The 24,791-nt window shown below is 32.9% G+C and overlaps 1 protein-coding gene across 1 annotated transcript in view; it reads right to left on the reverse strand.

Moving 5' to 3' along the window:
- The window catches only part of SCN7A (sodium voltage-gated channel alpha subunit 7), an 81,562-nt gene that overhangs the window by 21,566 nt on the left and 35,205 nt on the right, over positions 1-24,791 (reverse strand). Inside the window, exons 9-15 of the mRNA XM_081051447.1 lie at positions 23,875-24,016; positions 19,995-20,201; positions 13,219-13,315; positions 12,302-12,540; positions 11,048-11,221; positions 9,248-9,604; positions 2,862-3,305 (exon numbers count right to left, since the gene is read on the reverse strand). Of these exons, the coding sequence (XP_080907573.1) occupies positions 2,862-3,305; positions 9,248-9,604; positions 11,048-11,221; positions 12,302-12,540; positions 13,219-13,315; positions 19,995-20,201; positions 23,875-24,016 (1,660 nt within the window). The remainder of the gene's footprint in view (positions 1-2,861; positions 3,306-9,247; positions 9,605-11,047; positions 11,222-12,301; positions 12,541-13,218; positions 13,316-19,994; positions 20,202-23,874; positions 24,017-24,791) is intronic.

A 24,791-nucleotide genomic window follows, 5' to 3' on the forward strand; every position in this document is an offset into this window, starting at 1 on the left:
TAAGATGTGTACTAAAACGTTTGGAAGAAAACCAGTCTTATTTCTTCAAAAGTTAAGGAAAGATCGGGGTAGAGTATAAAAGAAAGGAAATTGTAAATATTTTGTCCTACTTCTTGGTCTTATGCACAATAAATGTCAAGGAAATATAATTAGGAAGCTTTGTTTGCTTAAATCTTAGTGGTGAATTGTCAGTAAGACATGGTGTTCAATTAAAAAAATATGTCCAGCAGGATACTCTTAAGGAAACAAATCATTTTTATTATTTCAATTTCCCTTAAATTTTCTATATTTGTGATTAACTAAAGGCTACAGCAATTCACTACTGAGTTGGAAGCAGACAATCAAATTAATATTATATAATATTTGGAGGTACAATAATTGAAAATCATACACCTTATATTTATAGGCCTTTTAAGAGGTTTTAAACCCTTGCATCTCTAAACTATTTGATGTGATTTTTCTTCTGAACTCCTTTTATTATACATATTTTTAAATTTACAAATATATCAATTAAGATTCAAAATTATAATTTAGTTTAGTGGAAGATTGCTTAATGGCATGAGAATGTGACCATGATATATTGCTGCATTGTGAAAAAAGTTACAAAACCCAATGTAAAGTTTGATATTATTTTTATAAACTTTATAGTTACATATTTGTAATAAAAAAGCTGCAACTTTAAAAACCAAAGAAACAAACATATGCATCTGAATTATCAGATCACAAGCGATTTTTATATTTTATTCTTTGGCTTTTGGTAGATCAATACCCTAAGTAGCCATGGGCTTCAGAATCTGGAAAGTGTCTAATTAAATTAAATATATAACTAAACATACAAATAAGTGAACAAACCTATGAGTAGTTAACCAATCAACAGGATCAAATAATGATGCAGTATGAATTGTAGCTTCTGCAACCTCAACAGTTACAATTATATTTAATTCCATCTTTCCTGTATATTTTCATATCCCAAACTTTTTAACGAGATTGGAAAGGAGTTTCCCAGAACATCTTGACTGATGTACTGTGATAAACAGCAATGTTACCCAGAGATGGATGGTAGTCAAAGTCTTAAGTGAAGATACAGAAGTGTGCTGGAGAGGAATTGCCCCCTGATTTCTCATAATTATATTAAAGAAAAATGAACCTTAGAATATTGTGTGTAGTAAGGAGTGAAAATGTTTCTCTTAAACAAAGATACCTTCACTCAGAGCTGGAAGGACTTTGAATAACTAAAGCTCAACACCTTTCATAAGACCAGCTTGAGAAGTTACTGAACAGAACAGCCGCCAAGCCAGAAGGGGTCTGGGAGACAAGACAGTGTCAGAGACTTTGGGAACTTGGAAAGAGACATTCTCTGCCCCTCTTCAGTGCCTATGAGTCATCTTCAGTGAGTTCCTAGTGTGAGGCCCAGGGCAAGAAGCCTAGTGCCAATGTGATCTCTGATTCTATTAAAATGCACCACTTACTAAGACATTATGCAGCTTGCAAATGAAGACAACAAGACTGTATCAAGTAGGGTGTACATTTTAGAAGCTAAGTGAACAGCATTATCTACCCTTCTTTAAATGTGTGCCGCCGCCATTTTTTGTCTGGGAATTTAGAAAGCTACAAACTGTTTGCAAATCAACCTGGTGATTTCTCTATTCTTTTAGTCCAATTCAATTTTATATGTTGTAATACCCTGTTTCCCAGAAAATAAGACCTAGCCAGACCATCAGCTCTAATGTGTCTCTTGGAGCAAAAATTAATATAAGAACCAGTCTTATTTTACTATAATATAAGACTGGGTGTTATATAAGACCGGTTCTTATATTAATTTTTCTTTTTTTCAAGTTTTTTTTTTTAATTGGGGAAGGGGAACAGGACTTTATTGGGTAATATTGTGTACTTCCAGGACTTTTTTCCAAGTCAAGTTGTTGTCCTTTCAGTCTTAGTTGTGGAGGGCGCAGCTCAGCTCCAGGTCCATTTGCCGTTGCTAGTCGCAGGGGGCGCAGCCCACCATCCCATGAGGGAGTCGAACCGGCAACCTTGTGGTTGAGAGGACATGCTCCAACCAACTGAGCCATCTGGGAGGCAAGCCATCTGGGAGGTCAAGGTGCTGTGTTCAATCTTAGTTGCAGGGGGCAGAGCCCACCATCCATTGCGGGATTCGAGGAGTTGAACCAGTAACCTTGTGGTTGAGAGCCCACTAGCCCATGTGGTAATCAAATCGACAGCATTCAGAGTTAGGAGAACGGAGCTCCAACTGCCTGAGCCACCGGGCCAACTCTGTTATATTAATTTTTGCTCCAAAAGACACGTTAGAGCTGATGGTCCGGCTAGGTCTTATTTTCGGTGAAACACGGTATATGTTGCAGAAATTAATTGATAAGAATTTTAGAATTGGCACAAGCAAGGAAGTATCTTAGCACTCCTCTAGTACAATCTCAAATTTTAAAGATGCCCAAAAGAGTTTAGTGATTTCTCCAGTAATATACTGGAAAACTTAGTTTTCTTCAGTATGCTTTACATAACCCTCTACTACCTGCTTATTAATTTATAGAATTTTATAATTATATTACCTCATGTTTACTAAATGCTTACTACATATTGGACATTGTTCTATGCACTACTGAACTATTGTTTTTAATCCTTTTACATTCCCTTAGAAATAGATACAATTTTATCCTCATTTACAGATGAGGAAACTGAAGTTTAGAAAATTTAAGTAACTTGATCAGAAGCATAAAATCAAGAGCAGGAGTGAGATAGCAAAAACTGAATGGGTAATCTAATTCTGGAACTTCAGTGATGATTCACTTTCTTATCAACAATACCATAAATCAACAATAACTAATCAAGATATGGAAACATCTTACCTCTTTGCTGCTTCCATCACCTGACTTGCTCTGAATTTCCTTATTATCCAGATTTTCTATGTCAGATTCTCCTGAAGCCATCGGTACAGTTTCAGAGACACTAGGACTGAGGATAAGTGATTGACCCTCATTTTCGGCCATTGTGGTTTTTTCTGTGCTACTGCTCTTCTCCTTATCCTTGAGAAAATCTTGGGTGTTGCTCAATTCAGAAAGGGTATAGTCAGAAATATTCTCTTTAACGTAGGTATCATTTACATTGTCCATTGGCTCCTTGGGAACATTAACATTTTGTTTTTTGCGTAATACTTTAGAAAGCACACTGTTTATTCCTGTCTTGATCCTTGCCATTGCATGCTGGAGATTTTTTGCTTCATCATTCACTTCAGTTGTTGCAGCATTGTATGAACTAAATGAGCTTACCAAGGCCAGAAACAGGTATAATATCTAAAGGAGGAAGTAACGAAAATAAGTATATCTCATTTTTGTTTCCTTTTACACAATAACAAATCGTTATAAAACAAAACAAAACAAAACAAACAAAAACTAACCTGAGATTTGAAAGCAGCATATGAACTACAATACTTTTTAGGTAATTCTTACTCATCTACAATGGGTCAGGAGCTGTGCTAGGGATTTGTAGAGCCAGAAGTCACAACATTCTTTCTTTTTTTTTTTTTCCGCATTTCATATTTCTTTTTCATTTTTTAATTTATTACTTTTATTAGTTTCAGGTCACAACATTATATACTTCATTTTTATAAACAAAAAAATGCAAGATTTACAGATGTCAAATATCAAAGGACACAGAGAATGAACTCAAGTCTATCTAATTCTGAAGCTTGTTTTCTTTCACTGAGCTAAGCTGCCTCTCCCAAGGTAAGAAAATGTATTACTACTCCTGGTGGCTGAATTCACTTCAGCTCTATCCCAGAAAGTTGTGTAATTACATCTTCATGGATTCTGCAAACCTGTAAAAAAATCTCATGGGGACAGAGCTATTCCTGGTTCTGAAGCTCACATCTAATTTTCCTTGAGACATGCAAGCACAGGGATTGGATAGGTTAATTGATTATTTGTGGTAATAAATTTGGTCAAATAAGAAAGTGATGAGTGATTTAAGCATTATTCTTAATACTTGCGAGTTATTTGAACTCAAGGATAGTATATATTTTAACCTTAACTATCACTAAGAAACACGATCAAGCATTTCAGTTTCCAGAGAATCATTTTTTTAATTTTATTTGTGATTGTGGAGAATTAAATGACATTTTTAAACTCTAGTGCAAGAGATTCATATTGATTTTTCTCTTAAACTTAAATAATTTGAGCATTTTGCCTATTATGGGAGTTTTCTCTCTTCAGATATTTGAGCTTTTTAATATTTAATTTACTTTATGCTTTGCATATTTTTTTTAGAGGGAAAAGTTAAAAATGGCATAAATTATATATACAGTTAGTCCTCACTTAATGTCATCCATAGGTTCTTGGAAGTGGTGATTAGTGAAATGCCATAAAACGAAACTAATTTTACCATAGATTAATTGATATAGGCTAACTACCATAGGATAATTAATAAGAACTCAGTTCCTACAGGATATTTCTGGTCACAAAAACATCACCAAACTCTAAATAAAGACCCAAAACACTTCTAATATTAAACATTGAAATAAGCTATATATACATTTAAGAAAGATTAATCAAAACAAGTAAAACAATTATTTTCCAATCTGCTTATTGCAGTTCAGGGTCGAGGGTGGCCGAAATGACATTAAACAAAATCATGTTATTCTAGGACCTGCTGTGCATATATAACTTATATAACTTGTGTTTCTGATTTCTTCACACATGAAGGTATACGTACTCTTAAAATTAATTATACTGACAACTTATGTGTACATAAAATAAGTATATAAAGACCTCCTAACACTCATTTGTTAAAACTACTTTCTGAGTTCTGGATCTAAGTGAAGAGATGAAGTTCTCAGCTACTCGGATAATTACTGTCTTTCTCATGCCCATACACACCTGAGATAATATGAACTGCCCCCCATATAGTGTTCAATCCTAATAGCTTGCTTTTACTTCTCTATACATAGATCCTCATATCTCTTAGGAAAAGAAGGTTTAATTAAGACTCAGATGGGAAAATCAGAATACTATTGCAGATACTAATGTCATCAAATAAATAATCTTAAGCTTAACCATAGTTTTGGGGCAGCAATAAAATGTACGGTACAAGATAGCTCAACGTGGAAATTTCATACAGGTGAGATCATCTGAACAACTGCCATATGTTTTCTATAACCTACAATGAGAGAGTCTCAGAGGACAAAAAATAAAAACTGACAAAACAGTGATCCAGAGAATAGTATGGCTGCTTTCACACTGGTGTCTCATCTGACAATAAGGTTTACTACAGATAATCTTGGCAGGGATGCCAGGACCCATGTAGGAACTCCACTTTTGCATCGGTATCATTTTTCAAAGGATAGCAAGTTCAGGATGTAAGAGGGCGAGACCAAATATAAGTTAAGGTAGTTGGTTCTTTTCCCTCCTTTATTTGATTTAGTATTAGGCATGGTGAGAAATAAGGAAAAGGTGTTAGGTAATAATTTCATGACTATAAGCTCCATATGAGCAGGAACCACATTTTCTTTTAAGTAGACAACTATCAGTGCTAGGCACAAAGTCAGTGATAACTATTTGTTGAAAAATTAATTAATTATGGAGTGAATGAAAGAATAGATTTTGTACAAGGATTTGGACAAGGGAAAATTATACTTTAGCAATTGTATTTTTAGGAGCTTGCAATCTTACATCATAAACATGTACACACAATCTCCCACATATACCCATGCAACATATATATGTATACATACATATGTAATAATAATGTTAAAAAGCTGAAAATGAAGTTCAAAATACTCTGGAACTGTGGAATAAAAAAAGAACTTTAAAACACTATACAACACTACTGCTTTGTTCAAATGTGCTCTGAATTAAAATAGTCTAGTCTTTTAAAGGATTAAAAAGGAAAAACAGGATATGTAAATGACCCAAAACTATAGAGGTCTGACTATCTCTTCTCATTTGAGTAATAAAGAAGGAAGGGGGAAATATATATTATATAAACTCAGGGTAACTTTCTTCCAGTCACAGTGTTACAACAAGATTCAAAACACATTTTGCTGCTTTTTGTTTAATAAAGAGATAAAAGGTGAGATAATGTATAGAAAATAAAACATTTAAAAGTCTCTCCTGAAATTTGCTCTCTCCTTTACTTCAAACATATCTACTACCTATTAGGTGAGAATTGAGCAATTGATACCAAAACACAGTAGTAGGGAAGAGAAAGACAATTCAAAATTTACTTAAGTAATTATTTTTCTGATTAGTAATCAAGTACTTTAACATATATTAAGTCTTCTATTTTAATACTGTTCTATTATATATTAACATATTTAACTTGGAAATATATAAATATATTAACATACATATTTAGGATCAAATTTTTTATTTTTAAAAAGCAACTAGATTTTATATTGTTTTCTACTTCTTTTCATGTTTTGATCTCTCTTTAGTTTGTTTATGTGACCTTAATAAGATACCATAATTCACCTGGTGGCTACTACTTAAATTGCAGGTAAAACATCTGGAAGGTGCCTAACTGAAACTTATAATAATGTTAAATAATTTACAAAATTCTGTAGTTGTGGGAGTTATAATTTCTAGAGTTTAAAGACAGTTAAGCAAACATTTATGATTATTTATAGACTGCTAGCTAATTCTATTTAAATTACAATAACCCTTTAAGTCATGTATTATTGTTACGTTTGTTCTGTTAGATATTGTCAAGGTTAGATAAGAAGCTATGTAATTTGCACAAAGCTGCTTAATTAGTAAATAACAAAACTGAAATTTAAACCTATTTTTGATTGACTCTGAACTCTGTATTTTTTCTACAACTCAACACTGCATAGAAATATTTAAAAGGCACTTTAAATATTTGCTTTTGTACACGATGACTTTTTTTTTTTACACGATGACTTTTTTAAGGTTTCCACTTAAGGCTCTGAATCACTGTTCGAATTTTGCTGGGTGAATAAGATAAAATTTAAAAAAATTCTGAATAACTTCTCTTTATACCAGTTCTGTAGTCTTGGTGTGAAATTATAATGCTGTAATGCAGTGAGTTGGATGTGTGTGGGGAAAAAACCTACAACCTCAAAAATTCTCTCCTTGCATTTTCCCCTTTGTATTTACTCTAGTATTATTATTATGATGCCCCACAGCTGGATGACTGTTGAGGGGAATAAAACTTTAAAGATAGGAAGCCAAGCAATATGATGGTCAATCAATTGGAAATGGAAGTTCATGTAACTTCATTTTATCCTGAAATCCCTCTGCCCACAGACTTGAAGTTTCTGATCAGTATGAATAAGAAAAATGAGAAATGGAGTGGAGTCCAAAAACAAAGAAACAAATGCAATTACATTATTATCTCAGCATTTCTGATTATTTTCTTTAGAAGTGTGTGTGTGTGTGTGTGTGTGTGTGTGTATGTGTGTGTGTGTGTGTGTGTGTGTGTGTGTGTTGTTTACACCAGCCATCAGCCATAGCCCTTTCTTTGGGAATAGAAACCTATATTTCATTTGGGAAATGAAAATTATCCCATTATCTTATCCCATTAGATACTTATCCCATTAGTAGTTGTATGATTTGGGTTTGGATTGACACCATCTCCAGCTCTAAGAGAGGAGCCTGAGGGGCTTAACATAGTAATTAATGTATGTTAATATATTCCACACCCTGGGCAATAGAGATTGGTTGAGAAATGGACATGTGACTCAGAGCTAATGAGATAATAGAATAAATTTGCTGTGGCTTCTAGGAAAGAAATAGGAATTTACTCTTCTATTAGACTTGAAAACATGAAGCTTTAGACTGCAACAGCCATCTTGATAAAACAGAGGCTACCAGACAGTAATGGGCATAGAAAAAGACAGATCTGAAATATACAAAGACATGTCTTTAATGATCTTGTTTGAAATTATGTGTCACACCATAACTGAAGTTAAATATCTGCTATTTTGAGTTGCATATTGATATATATGCTCATTTTTGTTTCAGCCAGTTGGAATAGTATTTTATGTTACTTGGAGTTGAAAATGTATTGATAGCAATGAAGGCAGGGGATATTGAAGTATATTTACATGTTGGGCACTGTTCTGGGCTTTGATGATACAGAGAAGCATCATGATCTCTTCCTTCTTGGAGCTTACAGTTTAATAAGGAAGAGAGATAAGTACATCCACAATGAAACATAATGTCAATGTGGTAAGTGTGTGACAGGGGTTATGGCCAGGGTGAAATAGAAGCAATGAGGAAGGCACCAATCCAATGGAGTCTAACCTGTGATTTTCTTTTTAGTCTTTTGGGAAATGTACTTGATCTCTGAAACTTATGATTTAAAAGCAAATATTGTGTCCTTTTATTCCTGTAAGAACAATTTTCTTTTATAAGTCATTCCTTTTTCTTAGAAGAAGAAAAAGCTACTTACTCAATTCATGTAGCACTACTTCAATTACTGGAAATTTAAAAGTGAAAGCTTTTTCTCTTAGTTAATGCATAATAGTTTTATAGGCCAGTGGTTTTCAAACTTTGCAGCACAATTTAATCAAATGAGGATTCCTAAAAAATCCTGATGACCAGGCTATGTCCACTTACCAATAAAATCAGAATATTTCGGAACAGATCCAAGACATTAGTATATTTTTATTAATTCCTCAGGTACTTTCAATGCGCAGCCATGCTTAACAACTAGAGTTAGCTTAAGTACTTCTTAAACTATAAGTGCGTACAAATCACCTGGGGATACTGTTAAAATGTAGGTTCTGTTTCCTACAGAAGGTCTGGGATAAGGGTGTGAGAGTCTGCAGATAGTCTAACACTTGATGCTAATGCTACTTTGAGTAGCAAGGTTATAAACCAGTGTTACCCAACAAAACTATGATGCACATCAGCAATATTCCAGTAGCCACATTCAAAGCATAGACAAAAACAGGTGAAATCAATTTTGTTAAAATATGTTATTTAACTAAATATACAAAAATATTATCACTTAAAAATGTACTCGATATAAAAATTATTAATGAAATAATTTACTTTATTTTTTTGGGTAAGACTTCAAATTTAGTGGATGTTTTCTACGCTTAGCGCACATCTCAAATTGGACCACCCATATTTCAACTGAAACATAGCAACATGCGGCTGGATGACACCATATTGGACAGCAAAGCTATAGACCACTGAGTCCCATAAATCCACAACATGAAAATATTGGACTATATTATATCAAGGAACATTTAAAAGCATGGATTACTTACCAATAAGTTTCCAATTAAAATGACCATCACGTAAAAAGGAAAACAATGGAATTGGCCTGCTATATTAAAGCAATCCCATAAAGTCTCTATCCACTCTCCACAGAGAATCCGGAACACGGTCAGATAGGAGTGGATAAAATCAATCATGTGCCAGCGTGGGAATTGAGAGTCTTTGTCTATGTTCCAGACACAATCTTTGTAACTCGAACCAAACATGTTCATGCCGACCACAGCAGAAAAGAACATGAATGTGAACAAAAGCAGGATCAAGTCTTTCAGGGCCACCAATGAGTTTCTAAGAGTCAGCATCAGAATCCTAAATGTTGGCCAATATTTCCCCAACTTGAAAATTCGCATCTTAGAGAGCAATGTAAAAAACAACAAACATAAGAAACAAACAACAGAAACCTGTTTAACATTTATTATGATGTACATTTAAAATTTTAATCAACATTATACACATATACATATATAATATTTAATGCAATATTCAATTTTGAGCATTAATACTAACCACCAAAAAGTCATTTCATATAGAATTCTTAATACATCATAGATATTCTATAATTTTTACACTAACCCATATATTCTCATTTATTGATCTCTCAATTCCCATTCAAAATTATACTACTATAATTAATCTAGTTTTATGTTTTAATGTCTTATAGGACAGCCATCAATTCTTTGTTTTGCTTTTTATAATGTATTGGCTATTTTCCCACACTGTGACATATAGTTGATATTGAAAAAGCTTGTCACCTTCCACTGAATTCCATTGAAGGATCTATTGTGTATTTCCCTTTTAACATAACATATCAGATACCAAACACAACATTCTACGTTTAAGTCTGAATATTTCCCTTCTTTTCACTAAACTTTTTATTTCTTTTGTTATAGCACAAGATTTCCTTAATATTTTAGCGACCATGTCACAGTGAAATTAGGCATCTAAAACCCATATATCATTTTAATACGTGCTGTGTCATCCCTAACTTTTTCTAGTATATATTTGGCTTTCTGGACTCAAGAGTAAGAATTTATGTTTATCCATGTAAAACTTAATCATCTTTTACTCAGTCTGTTATTACCCTTTCATATATTTTGATACTATCTTTTATCATATTTTCTGCATTTCTAAGTCTTGTTTCATCCATGAATTTGAAAACTATATCTTGTATATATTTCTCTCACTCATTAGAAAAGTTTATGGATGAGGATTTAAGACAGGGCTCTAAAGAATCATTTGTATAAGATCAAATCTACTAAATTGTTCTTAATTATTGCTACATTCCTTTAACTTGTTACCAGAATGTGAAAATATATTATTATCAAATACTTAACATTTCCATAAATACCATTCTAATAACATTATTCCACTTCCTAGTTTTCTGAGTCTTACCCTCACCCTGCATTGAGACATACACTGATTCTGACTTAATAATTTTTATAACATTCCACTGGCATGACTGCTCTTACATTTAGAAATACCTGATTACAATTCCTTACTTATACATTGACATTCTGCTTCTGGTGCTCTTCATTATCCTGTTCCTCAAAACTGACCCAGTACCCTGGCCCTGCTTTCTAAAACTACATCTCAACTGTGCTACATTTATGGCTTATTTCCTTTAGTGCTTTGGTCAAATAACAGCATTTGGAGACTGCTTACTCTTTCCTGGGGTAGTGTTAATTTATTCAGCTCCCAATGACCCAAGGGTATTATTATTCTTCCCATTTTATGTCTGAGGAAACTGAGATAAATTTTCATAAAATAAAATGTAGGTCGTGGACTCTACTTACCACCCTGAATAATCGAAAAAGAGCCATTCCATGAACATTTACTAGATAAAGTTCTGCTAAACCATGGAACACAATTAGGCAATCAAAAATGTTCCAGCCTTTTTGGAAATACCCATATGGATGCATGGCAATTATTTTAAAAATCATTTCTGCTGTGAAAATTCCAATAAAAACCTAAATAAAAACAAAGCACATGGGTGAGAATATGATTCCAATAGCTCTCGTCAGAACCCTCATGCACAGAAACTAACTTTTCACTGCCACACTCTTCACAGTTCCTCTGTCCATATCTAATTAGCTTCGGAGTCTATATTACAACAACACACTCATACATTTTATTTAACAATCTAATGTTAAACACTATATACAGAATCTTCAATTATTTTTTTAATGTCAGTCTAGAAGAAACTGAAAGAATATTTGAAGGTGAAAATTTTTCAGTTTGGATAGTTCCTTTTCGTTTATGGAGTATATATTAAGGTAATTAATTTTTCAACTAGTAAAATAATAAAAGAGGTACATATATGATACAGAATAAAAACAGAGTAAACCTATGGGAACTGCCTTTTTAAAGCTATACTGGTAGAAATAACTAAATTACTGTTTTGGTATCAAGTAAACGTGTGATTCAATACTGGGAGCCGTTTAGCTGTATGAATACCAAGCAATTAACATCAGCAACAACAATAAAAACAAAATAAAATAAAATAAACAATATGTATTTGCTTGAATGTGACTTGTTTTTAAATTCACAGAACTCTCTTTTGCCTTTTAAATAATATGGGAAGAAAAGGATAGGTGAGACCAAATGATATCTTGGCAAAGGCAAAGGCAGGTGGTGAAAGCAGACAGGGTCAAGTGTAGCTGTAGCCAGGATTCAGAATCAGGTGTCAGTGTAGAACTTGTGTCTGTTATTGCACCGCAGCCCTTCTTTGATCTACGGGGTTATGGTACCAAGAAAGGGTATACTTGGGAAGGGAGAGGGAATAAATAATGTCCACTTAACCTTACTGCCAAGCAGCTGGCTAGGAATCCCAAATTTAAATGGCAGAATTTTCAACTCTAGGTATAAACCTATTCATTGATAATAAGAACATTTACAAAATAGGACTGGGTGTGGTGAAGTGGAGAAGCATGAAAACAAGACTACATCCAATACTCATATAATACACTTGCAACATATTGCAGTTATAAAATAAATAAAGGGATAATAATAATTTAAAATTTTAAAATTGCAAATGAAAATAACCTTACCTGGTTTTCAACGCTGAGAACATTGATGGTTTCTTTACTTATTGGATAACATTCCAAGGCCATAAAAAATATGTTTAGAATTATGCATACGGTGAGAAACAGATCAGTAAATGGATGCATTATAATTACATGGACAAAGTCTTTCAATTTTAACCAACAGGGAGAACAATTCCAGATCAACAGAGTTTTAGCAAATTTATACCAACACAATGGGCATCTCTTCTGAGAGGTTTGATGTTCTGCAATGAAAGAATGGATAAACTCAACGTTAGTAAATTGTCTATTTAAATTTAACTAATAGAAAATTTTCACTTTTGCATGTAAAAACAGATTTGAAACTAGACTTCTGTCTTGGAGTTACCAAATAGAAATATTTTATATTAATAAAAAGCAGAGCAAAGTAAATTTCCTCTGAAATTTTGTTCATTCTTGCTGAGTCAGACAAATGAAAACGAGACAAACTGTATTAGAAAAACAAAACATCGGAGTGTCTCTCAAGAAAAGCAAATATGGAATATAATGGAGAGTTTTATAATTCCTGGATTTATATGCTTTCCAAATAATGCCTTTCAATATTGTCCATGATAATGAGTTACTGGCTCTGTGTTTAAAAAGCAAAAGTCAACATAGAAAGGACCTTAATATCTTAATGTTATATATTCCAACCTATATTTTTAGTTACAACTTACTACTTTTACGTCACTTGAAATACTAAAGAAAATTCCTTGGCACTCTTTGGTAATGCTTTCTAATGTTTAAAACACTATGCTTATGGAAATGTTATGACTTGTTCATTTTAATATTCTCAGGTTATTCCTTAAATTTTAGCTATTATCAAAATTCTGAGGAAATTGCAGGATTGCTTTAAAAGCAAATTTTATAAATAGTACCCTCCATAGTATCTAAATATTCTTTACCTTCTCCATGTCTGATAGTAGCATCATCCAACACATCCAAAGAAGTGATTATAGAAGTTGGTGATCTTTTCTTCATTTCTATTTCTGTGGTCTTGGTCTAAAAAGAAAGTTGATGAGTCTAATATTGGCTTCTTCCCTTTGTAGATCCAAGGCTATAACTATAAAAAGGTTTATAACCTTTTTAAAAATGCTGATTCTACTTCCAGAAACTTTTTAAAAAGAATGTGTATAATTTAAAACTCAACGAAAATAATTTTATGCTATGAGGTCAATTATAAAAGGAGTAAACGAGAGGATGAGAGTGGTATTACCCATATTTGACAAGGAATTCAATGTGTAGTTTAGGATTATTGTGAAATATCCAGTTGGCAAACATGTTACTGAATAATAAAAGTGTTCCTTGAACTACTTAAATTTTTTCCTTGAGGAAATGTTAATTTTATAACTTTATATATTACCTTGATAAAATTAAAATGATTTATTTTTGTGGTAATGAAATAAATCTTGAAGATATCAGGTAATAGAATGAATTTAAAGGATGCTTTGGTTAGAACACATGAGTATATGAAAATTCCATAAACAAGTCACTCTTTCTGTCTCTCACGTTTCTTGAGTAATGGTTTTAAGATATTCTCTGTTTTGCTGATGTGGCTACATAGGGTTGAAACGAATCCTTGTACTGGAGAAACACTCAAAACTCCTAGGCTTTGATATAGATATTACAAGTTCTACACATTCATAAGTATTACAAATATAGCCCAAGATGTTTCTAGTGACCATGTATAAAATTTGTATTAGTATTTAAACTCTAAGAAACTGAAAATGGGTAGACAATATTACACCATAGAGTTTCCAACAGTTTTTACATTTGGCACATAAAAGCATGAGAATACTTATATATTTGGTAACTTGGGGTAAAGAAGTGAGGCTACTCTCGGATAGAGGAAACTGGCACGGGAGAAGCTGCCACTTTAAAACTGAGGCAATTAGTAGTTGTGGCTCACTGGTAACCCATACGCTACACACTCTAGTTGGCAAGTTCTGCTCTGGCCTCTCTGAAGAGGCATACCAGGCATGAAAGCATTCATATTCATGCCAGTTGAGTCCCCTCTAATTTCATAAATACTGGAGCTAGAGGAGGTAAAAAACAATTGTATTACATCATGAGTTCCATTAGCAGATTCTGCAGGTCTACAGATCTGATTCTCCGCCCCATTTTTTTAAATTCAGAGAGTAAGCTAAAAAGTCAGGATGCAAAGTTAATTTATTTACTTACACCATGGTTATTTCAGAAACTATTTTTTAGCTGACTTATAGGTTACAAAAGATATGAATTTTACAATTCCAAATTACCATGAGATTAAAAAACAACAGAAGTATAATTTTTCTGTTATTAAGATCTGACAGGGATTTCCCAAATATCTTCATGAAGATGATAGTTTGGTGACATAGTGAAGAATATCTTTCACCATATTCTTAATATAAAGAAATTACTTCTCGTAGAGCTGTTTCTGATAGTGAATAATGTTTAATGGAACCACACCAAAAAACAACTGAGTAAAGACAATTATGTGTGTGGCGGATGGGGGATGGAGTGCGGAGAGTCATAATGTTATTGTTGACATAGTCAGTGCTCAATTCTCTTCTAATTTGGCTTGAACAATGGACATACTTTAGAATATAAAATGAACAAACCATGTTTCATTCTAGTAATATATTCACCCTGATTGAGCTTCTCAAAAATATTGCACGAATGCCCACAAGTGGGCCAACTCTTGAGGATATAGCTATTTACAATACAAATTGAGAGGATCAGAACTCACTAATTCTCCTTTTTGGAAGTTTGAGAGCTAGTAAGGGAATATATATGAATTTCAAACAATTCAATGTTAAAACAAGACTGGAAAAAGGCACTAGGCTTCTTCTCACAACTGGTTTAAATTTTCGCTGGAGGGAGGAACGAATAAGGAAGAACCCAGTCAATTTCTAGCATTTAGCAATGAATATCTGAAGTGCTCATTTTGGACTCAGACCTTTCTAGACTGCAGCCACACTGGTCTTTTTAATCCTCTGGCTTACCCTGGTTCCTTCACCTATATGGCATGAATTCATTCCTTAGATCTCAGCTCAAGTGTCATTTCACAGATGAAAATCTTTTCAGACTCAGAGATAGCCTTTATTATAGGTTCTTAAAGCATCATATTTCTTTCTTTTATAGCACTTACTACAGTTTTTGTTTTGTTTTATTTGTTTTTTAGTAGAGAGTAATACAGTGCACTATGATGAATCCAACATTCAGCTTCAACAATTAATATAATACTATATTCTTCATTTTTCATGTGTTGCTCATCCGATTTTTTGATAGATTTTAAATCAAATTTCAGATGTTATGTAATATCAGAATAAGCTTTTAAAAAACATAATCACAACACCGTTATCATTATCAGAACAATTAGTAATTCCTTAATATTATCAGATACCCAAACCATGCTCAATTTTCTTTCATTGCTCAGAAACATTCTATTATAGTTGACTTGTACCAATCAAAATACAAACAAGATCAAAAACTGAGAATTTCCACTCAAGGTGCTAGATTAGGTAAATGTTGTGCTTTCCTACTCTCAAGACCATATCAAAATTGTAACTAAACTACAGAACAACCATCATTGAGAATTGCCCGAAGTCTAGCTGACCAAAGCCCTACAATTAAGGACATACAGAAGAAGCCACATCAAGACTAATAGGAGGGGCAGAGAGGTGGAACAGGCTGATCCCACACCTGGGTGTGACTGTTAAAAATTGGGAGGGCTATCTCAGCTGGGGATGGAGGGCATAGCATAAGGAATATAGTCAATAATACCGCAATAACTATATATACTGCTTGGTGGGTGCTAGAACAGAGAGGGGGATCACTTCTTAAATTATATAAATATCTAACAACTATGCTGTGAACCTGAAATTAATATAATATGGAATGTCAATTGCAAACTTGAAAAAGGGGAGAAAAAGGTGAAGGGAAAAAGAGGTTCAAATTTTCACGTATGAAAAAAATAAGTCACAAAAATGTAATGTACAGGGTAGGGAATACAGTCCATAATATTGTGATTGCATGGACAGTGTCAGATGGTTGCTGGATTTATCATGGTGATCACTCCTTTAGGTTTACAATGTTGAATAACTATTGTGTACACCTGAAACTAAGATATTTTATGTTAGCTATATTTTAATAAAAATCTTTTAAAAACAAATACAAACAAGTCCATATTGTATTTAGTTGGCAGGTCCACAGATTATCTTGTGGTTTTATTTTTTTTTCCTATGTGATTTATTTGTTGGCGATAGGTCACTTATGCTGTAGTATTTTCCACATTCTTTGACAGATTGTTTCCATTTAGTGTAATTTAATCTGTTTTTCTCTCTCCTATAGTCTCTAAAAAAAAAAAAAAAACAGATCTAGAGACTTATTAGACTTAACTCAGATTTTGGAAAGGACATATTGTATGTAGTGTTTTATGTTTTCTATTTCATAACATAGGGGGACACACAATGTCTAGTGGTACTAGAATTACAATTTTGTATTTATGATAATTGTATAGTTTGTCTCCTCCTTAGACTATTAGCTTCATGAAGATAGACACTATATTTATATTTATTAAAATATTTTTTATCTTCAGTGCATAGTACAATGCCTAGCATATTATAGATTGTCAATAATGTTTTATTAGACAGATGCGCTATAGGAATGTCTGTGTAGATGTGGAAATAATTTGAAAATATTTGTAATCCTAAAGTTGTATATATCTTATTCTGTTTCTGAGGTTTTGCCTGTAACTGACAATTCATAGAAAAGTTTCACTTGAAAACTTTGTAATTGATGGAATAATATTGTTTCAGCATTGAAACAAAGTGGTTAACACTAGATTCTCTTCTTCAGTGTTGACAAATCTAATACCAATAAATGTAGACAAAACTTTGCAACTGGAACTCAGTGAGGATTAAATTTGAAAATTCATGAAGGCACATATGTGTCTGGTACATAGTTGATGCTCAATAAGCATTATCTATTTTATTATTATTATTATTGTTGTTGTTTTTCCCCTAAAAAGACGAGACGAATTTGTCAAAGACTTAAGAATTTTGTTTCTGAAGTATTCTCCATATAGATGGTTGTGCTTTCTTGTGTTTTACTTCTTGTGTTCCCTACAACTAGCCATTGACATTTGTCAGTTGCTTAATATATTCTAAGAAGTGCCAAGTTCTTAACATGAATTTATTTCACTTGAATCTTACAACTACCTATGAGACAGATACTATAGTAATTTACATATTACAGATGAAGAAGCTGAAGTTTATAAAGGTTAACAGAATTGGCAAATATCATACATCCATGAAGTAGCTCAAGTCTGTATCTGACTACAAAACTGCTTTTAGCCAATACGATCCATTGCTTCCCTATAATGTGAGAATATGAAGCATCTAAGCACTCTTCTGGGAATACCAACATTGGCATTAGAATCTGACGAGTCTTCACTTAGATGGGTCACCTAAAGGGACCTCAGCTTGTTTCAAGGTCTCGCTCCAGTGTTTTCTTATGTATAAATAAAACAAGAAATCTTGTGAAAGTGGTTTTCACTCTCACTTCCCAGAAAATCTTTGTATGACAAAATGTTCTAGTACTCTTCCAAGAAAATAAATCCTTTGTAATCGAAAGATGTTAATTAAAATCAGAAAGGCTTTTTGTGATCCAGAGCAGCCAAATGAATGGAGATATTGGGAGGTTGGGAAAAAATTCAAATTCTTAAGCGGAGTTAATAGGGCATCTCATCCTGGGATAAGGCAAGCATTGTGCTCTTGGATACATTTGTGTGTAGCCCTTGACATTTGAAATGACACTTCAAAACAAATTACACATTCAACATATCATTCAGACCATAATCATTCAATCTGAAGCACCCTAGACTCATTTCAAGAGACAGAAAGTTTTTGTAATTTGTTCTCTGACTTCCTCATGGGTGATATAATGGCTATAATCAAGAGCCTCTTTTTATACATGCTTTCTTCATACAGTTTATAATTGCTTCCTGTTTCAATGGTATGCATGTTATGGACCACGTAGACAGAAGTATCTATCGATAACTCGTCATTTGGTATGATTTGACATCGTGTTGTTCAGGCCCCACTTTTTAGTACAATGACTTTCTTAGAGCTTCTTCATTGAAAATGGTTTAATAAAACAGTTACATAGGTAGGCAAGTTAACGTTTTCCCCTTTTTGACCTAGAAGGGTCCTTTGGCATTAATGAACCTCTTAGCCAGCTTCACTGTACATTTCACTTAGTGCCATAGTGTATCTTGTCCATTTACCTTTCCCCATCTCTTTTTACCCTCCTCAAATGAGAGGGTCCTTGGTATAGCTACTTTCTATGCTTTATGTGTTCCCTCAACCTGTCCTTTGTCCATTTAACATAAAGTGAAGTTAGGTTTTTTTTCCCCCCAGTATAGACAATCTTCATTAGCAGGTATTAAGGTGAAAAATAGTAACAAATCCAGAGAGATCAAAAGGAGGTAGAACATGGCTCTCTTTCCCCAAGTGAGGGCCCTGTAAGCAGGCCAGTCGGGTGGGAGCACTTGACTTGACTATGGACACTTTGGGCACAGCACTCACTCCTTCAAACAAGATCCCAGCAGAAGGTCTCCTCACAACAGGGCGAAAAGAGCAACACCTGGAAGAAGCAAAAGCTGTGTCCCATCCCAGGTTGCTTGGCTTCTGCCCACCGCATACCTCAACAGCTCCTGGTAGGAGTATTAGGAGACTGGGCTAAATCTATTCCTCTCCAAACGAAGGAAGAGGTGTGAGATTGCCAGGTCCTATGGAATATAAAGAAGCTACTTCTAGTTACTTTCCTGGGTCCTTTTCTTCCTTTTAGCACAATTACAGCACAATTAAGAGTTTAAAAAACAATTTCCTATGACTTTGTTAATGTTATTTCTGTGAATACTTTTAGGTTCATAGACCAAATCTTTTGCTATGAAACTTAAAATCCGAAAATATATTAAAACACAACACTAAAATAATTGAAAATGAGTGTAAACCCTCATGAAGTTTTACTAATCATGGGTTTAATTATTCTACGGATAAAATAATTTCTAACATCATCATGCCCAGTGCATTTCCTCTTGAAGAAACTAGAAAGCCAATAAAGTAATTTTTTTCTCTTTTTACAACTTCAATACTGTACTTTATCCTTGCATTAGGTACTTCATGATTTCTAAATTATGGAAGGCACTAGCACTTTTCAGTTGAACACCAAAATTTTGTAGTTAATTCAGATGTGCTATCTGAAGCAAGTTTGAATTAATAAACTACACTTGGGAGAAGTCAAGTTCAAATATATATATATATATATATATATATATATATATCACATATATATATACGTATGTATATGAATATATATATGTGTATATATATACATATATATACACGTGTATATATATATATATATTCATAGTTTAACAGCAGTAGTAATACACATTTTGGAACAAAAAATATATGTATTAAAGAAATCTTTAAAGATGTTAGCCATTCTTACCACAGTGCACTCAGGAAGGAACGTTATGTAGCAAAAGTGAGCTCTCTTATCAAAATCACTTTTGATCTTCTTATCATGTACCACAAGCAGATAGTGAGCCTCTAGTAGAAGGCAATGTGCTCTAAGACCGTGAGAAGAGAACTCAAACTCTGTCATTCTAAGAAGCATGTTTACAAATGTATACCTCAACTGCTTTGTTTCCTTCTTGAAGTTCTTCTAAAGTGTCCTGAAATTTCGGATCAGTCTTCTGAGCTTTCTCAGCTGCTGCCCGCTTTTCTTCTTCATAGGACATAGCAAGAATGCCCAAGAACAAACTTGCCATATAAAAGGCAAACCAAAAACTTATTAGGATAAAATATATCATGTAGACCTTCCCAGAAGCATAAAGGATCTAAGAAGAAGTGAAAAACAGGACAAAGGAGGGAAATGTTATTTGTTTTCCTGTAACCTCCTGTTTTAAAATAAAGTTATAAGTGGAATGTAATCACAAGACAGTTTAAGTACTCATACCTGGAGAAATAAGTAAAATGTTCTTCAACTTAAGACTTTACATATACATATATACACATGTGTATATATTTACGTATATATGTACATATATGTACATATATACGTATGTACATATATACACATATGTATGCATGTATATATGTATATATACATATATATGTGTGTGTGTGTGTGTATATACATATATATATATATATGGTATAAAATATATGGTACAAAACCAAAGGAAGAATTGAGTAATTTAGGGTGAGCATTTTACTTTTATGTCTTCATAAAATAGAGAAAACACTTTGAAAAAAATTGTCATCTTTCAATAAAGAAAGCTGAACAATCTGATTATGGAAGATTACTTTCTTTGCAGTAGAATCTTTAAATATATGAAATTTAATAAAGTCAGAAAATGAATGTTCAGAGATTACTTTCTTCCGATCATTAATGTATGGAAATAGTACAGGTACAAAATAAGGTATTCAAAAGGGTGGGTACAGAATTATTTCTGCATCTGTCAGAATACCTGCTTTGGTGGAAAAGCTTTGGATGAATCACAAGGGAAAGTCATATAATTCAATTATATGATTTCATTTTTAGATAGAAAATACAAAATTTTAGATTTCCAAAGTGAGAATTGACTAGCTTTTATTTCTTAATAATTACCTAAGATATATCAGGAAATTTAAAAACTTAGGAAATTATATGTATACATTACAAATCCAAAATATAGTCCAATGACTTATCCTCATTGATTAAAAGTACATGAACAAAATTCAAAAAGAAAATGGGAATAGTTTTTATTTTTCAGCATCCATTTGAATCAATAAATATTATTTACAGAAATATTGTGCTGATACAACAGAGTTAAGAATGATTATGGATTCATAGGAAGTTCTTTTCAATCAGAAATAATTTTTATTACTCTATAGTATACTTGTCTTTAAAAGTGTTTTAAATAAACCTTATTATCCCAGTGAGTCAGCTATTTAGGATTTGGTTAAGTATGTAATTTTCCCACTGAGCATTTATAGTAGTATATTCAGGAGTCAATAATAGATATTATGGAGTGTACTGTAGGCCATAAACATTAATAAGTAATTTATATTTATCATCTTATTAATTTTGTGCAACACATTTATGTGATATTTACTATTATTTCCAAAGTGCAGAAGAGAGATGAAAATCGATAGGCAAAATGACTTGCCAAAGATCTCACAACTACAGGGGATACCTAAATCCAAAATTTTTGCTCTTTTCACTATATGAAGTTGGTGGAGGATAAAAGAATGCAATCTTATTAGGATGAAAAAGTGTACAAATTCTAGTTCTAATAGATTTTAGTATGAAATTGGAGCAACTAGTTTTGTTATGAAAATCAAATGAAACTATGCATGCAAAGATCTTAGCCCATGGCAAATATGCAATAAACATTAACTATTGTTAAATATAACTCCATTCCATGAACATTGACACTTTGTTTTGCTCATTTTTGTACCCATGGCGTGTCAAAGAGTACATGGATGAAATACTTATTTGTTGAATGAATGGAGAATAATATTCTCTAAAGCACGAGCTGTTCTCTTTGGGAATAATCACTGAATTTTCCTAGTCATACTCAGTTCAGTTTAGGGCAATGCTCAGAGTAAAAGTCCAGTCCAAATCAAAGAAAACTTTATCTACACTAGTCAATAAAACTTAGAATGTGATAATGATGAAGGTACTATGTGGAATCCATCCCCAAACTGATTTTTCATTTCAGTGGTAGTGGGAAGGAATTTCCTTTAAACCAATACTAAGAACAAAATTAGCTAACACACTTTAAGGGCTGTAAAAAAGCAAGACATTATTATATAAAGTGACAACCATAAATATTCAGTTATATTTTTTGTTTATTAAAACTTCATTAAGCATTTCTATGTATTAGATGCTGAGAACACAAAAATTAAAATAACACAAAATACATCTTCTTAGGTAGTATATCTCCTAGTGGAAAGAAGAACTGAACAAACAATTATAATAACCACTATCAGAGGCAATTATAGCATTCTGTGGAATTCTGTTATAGGATATGCCTAACTCTGAAAGTAGGGCTTAGGGAAAAGCTCAAAGAAGGAATCTTTGAGGCATGAATTCGAGCATGAAACCCAAGACAGAAAGAAACTTGAATTCAGGCAGAGTACAACCTAGATTGAAACAAGAAATTATGGGATAAACTCACCTAGGAAACAACAAGCTTCTTTTTATACTCAAATAAAACAGAGCGTACATATTGGGATATTGTTAGGAAATAAATCTGGAGAAGTATACCCAGATTAGATCGTGATGGGCACCAAGTACCATGGGTATGGACTTTGAATTTCATCCCATAGGCATTTGGAAACCACTGAAGGATTTTAGAAGGATGATAACATGATGAGATTATTTTAAAAATAAGAAGTTCCTGGTATTTTGGAGGAGTCATTGATACTTGTCAAAAACTTTTGGAAATAACAATATAAATACTAAACTTACAAATTAGAAAAACATAGTTTTCATAAAGAAAAAAATATCACTTGCAATATTTGAATGTAATTCTTTAACTAGAAATATAATTATACTAGATCAATGTTTGGTTTACTTAATTTTTATTTAATAACATGTCATGAACCTTTGTGCCAAAAATATATTACGTTATCCTATCATTAATGACCTGTACACACACACACACCATAATTTATTTATCAAATCATAAAATTAAGGGGGTTGGTGTATGTGATTAAAAAAAGCACTCTCCTTCAACTGTAAATACATTTGGAAGTTAAAGTAATTTATTTATTTTATCTAATATCCTTTGATATTAGCTATGCTGCTAAAATAGCATTGCCTATTCTACTGTGATGAAACTTCTCTTAAAAGAAAAACTGAATCTCCATTTTAATGAATATTATATCTTCTGAGAAACTATTGTATATAAAACATCAATTATGAAGACAGACTCAGAATTTAGATTTCAAGTCTCGTAACAGGAAGCCTTCTGTTAGAACTGAAACATGATTGAATAATAAAGAGGAATGGAAAGAAATAGAGGAATTGAAAAGAAATAGCACATTATTGGTATTCAATAAATAATTGTTTAATACTTGGTAATCTCATAGGTTCAAATTCTTGACTAAAGAATTGAAACCCAGAAATGTTCTTAATATCAAATGTATGATATCACAGAGCAAGACAGTGATCTGGCACATACATGTAACTTTGGGGAAGTTACCCAACCACTCTGATCTCCATATAAAAAGCATATATACATATACATATACAAAGACATATACATATACAAACACATACTGACTATATAGGATTCTGTTAAAGATAAATGAGATATCGTACATACGAGCACAGTCTTTGGCACAGTGTTAGGATATAGTTTGACATTTAATAATTCTAGTTCTCTTTCCTTCTGTCTTCACATTTTTCTCCACATAAAAATTTAATAAACTATGTTACATTCCACCATCATTTTGGAAGGGAGGAGCGTGGAGCCTGGTACCATTCTTAAATGCGCAGCAGATTCTCTTTGTTCTTACCTGATGATAAAGTGCTTCAGGGTAATCCTGCGCCATTAACCGGAATAGGGCTAATAAGGCCCAGCCAAAATTGTCAAAATTTGTGTAGCCATCATCAGGATTTACACCAGCTTTTACACATACATATCCTTCGGGACACTGACTAAAAAAGACAAATAATAGAAAAACTGCTTACTCTTAGGTGTTTTTCAGATTATGGCCAAATCATAAATACAGAACATCTATCCATATATAATAAAGGGCACCCTCTTCCACCAGGAGTCTTTTTACCCCAAACAATTTCCAGTGAAAAACCTGCAAATGTGTTAGATTTTAAGTTTTAATAAGTGAACAGTGTTAATTAGGCTGAAAAAAGGGCCTACCAAATGGTTTTTGCCAAGCCCTTGTTAAAGATTTCTTTAATGCCCAATATCAAAGCGAAAGTATAACTGACAGAACATAACACTGATAAAAATAAAATTGTAATAGTTGAGGGTTTCATTTTCTAAATGATCTCACCTCAAATCCTTAGATCCTATTATTTAAGGGTGGGAAAGCATTTATCACATCAATAGTTATAAGCAGTACTTGCAAATTGGTGGAAAAATCAGAGTCAATATTTATTTCATTTCTTTTCCTGGAGTCTTCATACTTTTATCTACTGGGAGCTTTGTGCTGTGGTTGATTATTAAAGTAGTGGCCAATAAAAAATGCTTCCCACTATCCACGTGCTTACGTAGTTCTCGCCCACATTATTTTGGCGTTGGCCATGTGACTTGTTTTGGACAATTGTTAATGGTTAACACATTTGATATAAACAGAGGTTCAAAAACTAATTGTGCATTGAGGCTTGCTAAATTGCTGACCCACATAATCATAACAAATGAATTTTTGTTCTTTCCTTAAGGCACTAACTTTTAGGATAGTTTACCATGCAG

This window comes from Rhinolophus hipposideros, assembly GCF_964194185.1.
Source record: "Rhinolophus hipposideros genome assembly, chromosome: 6".
NCBI lineage: Eukaryota > Metazoa > Chordata > Mammalia > Chiroptera > Rhinolophidae > Rhinolophus > Rhinolophus hipposideros.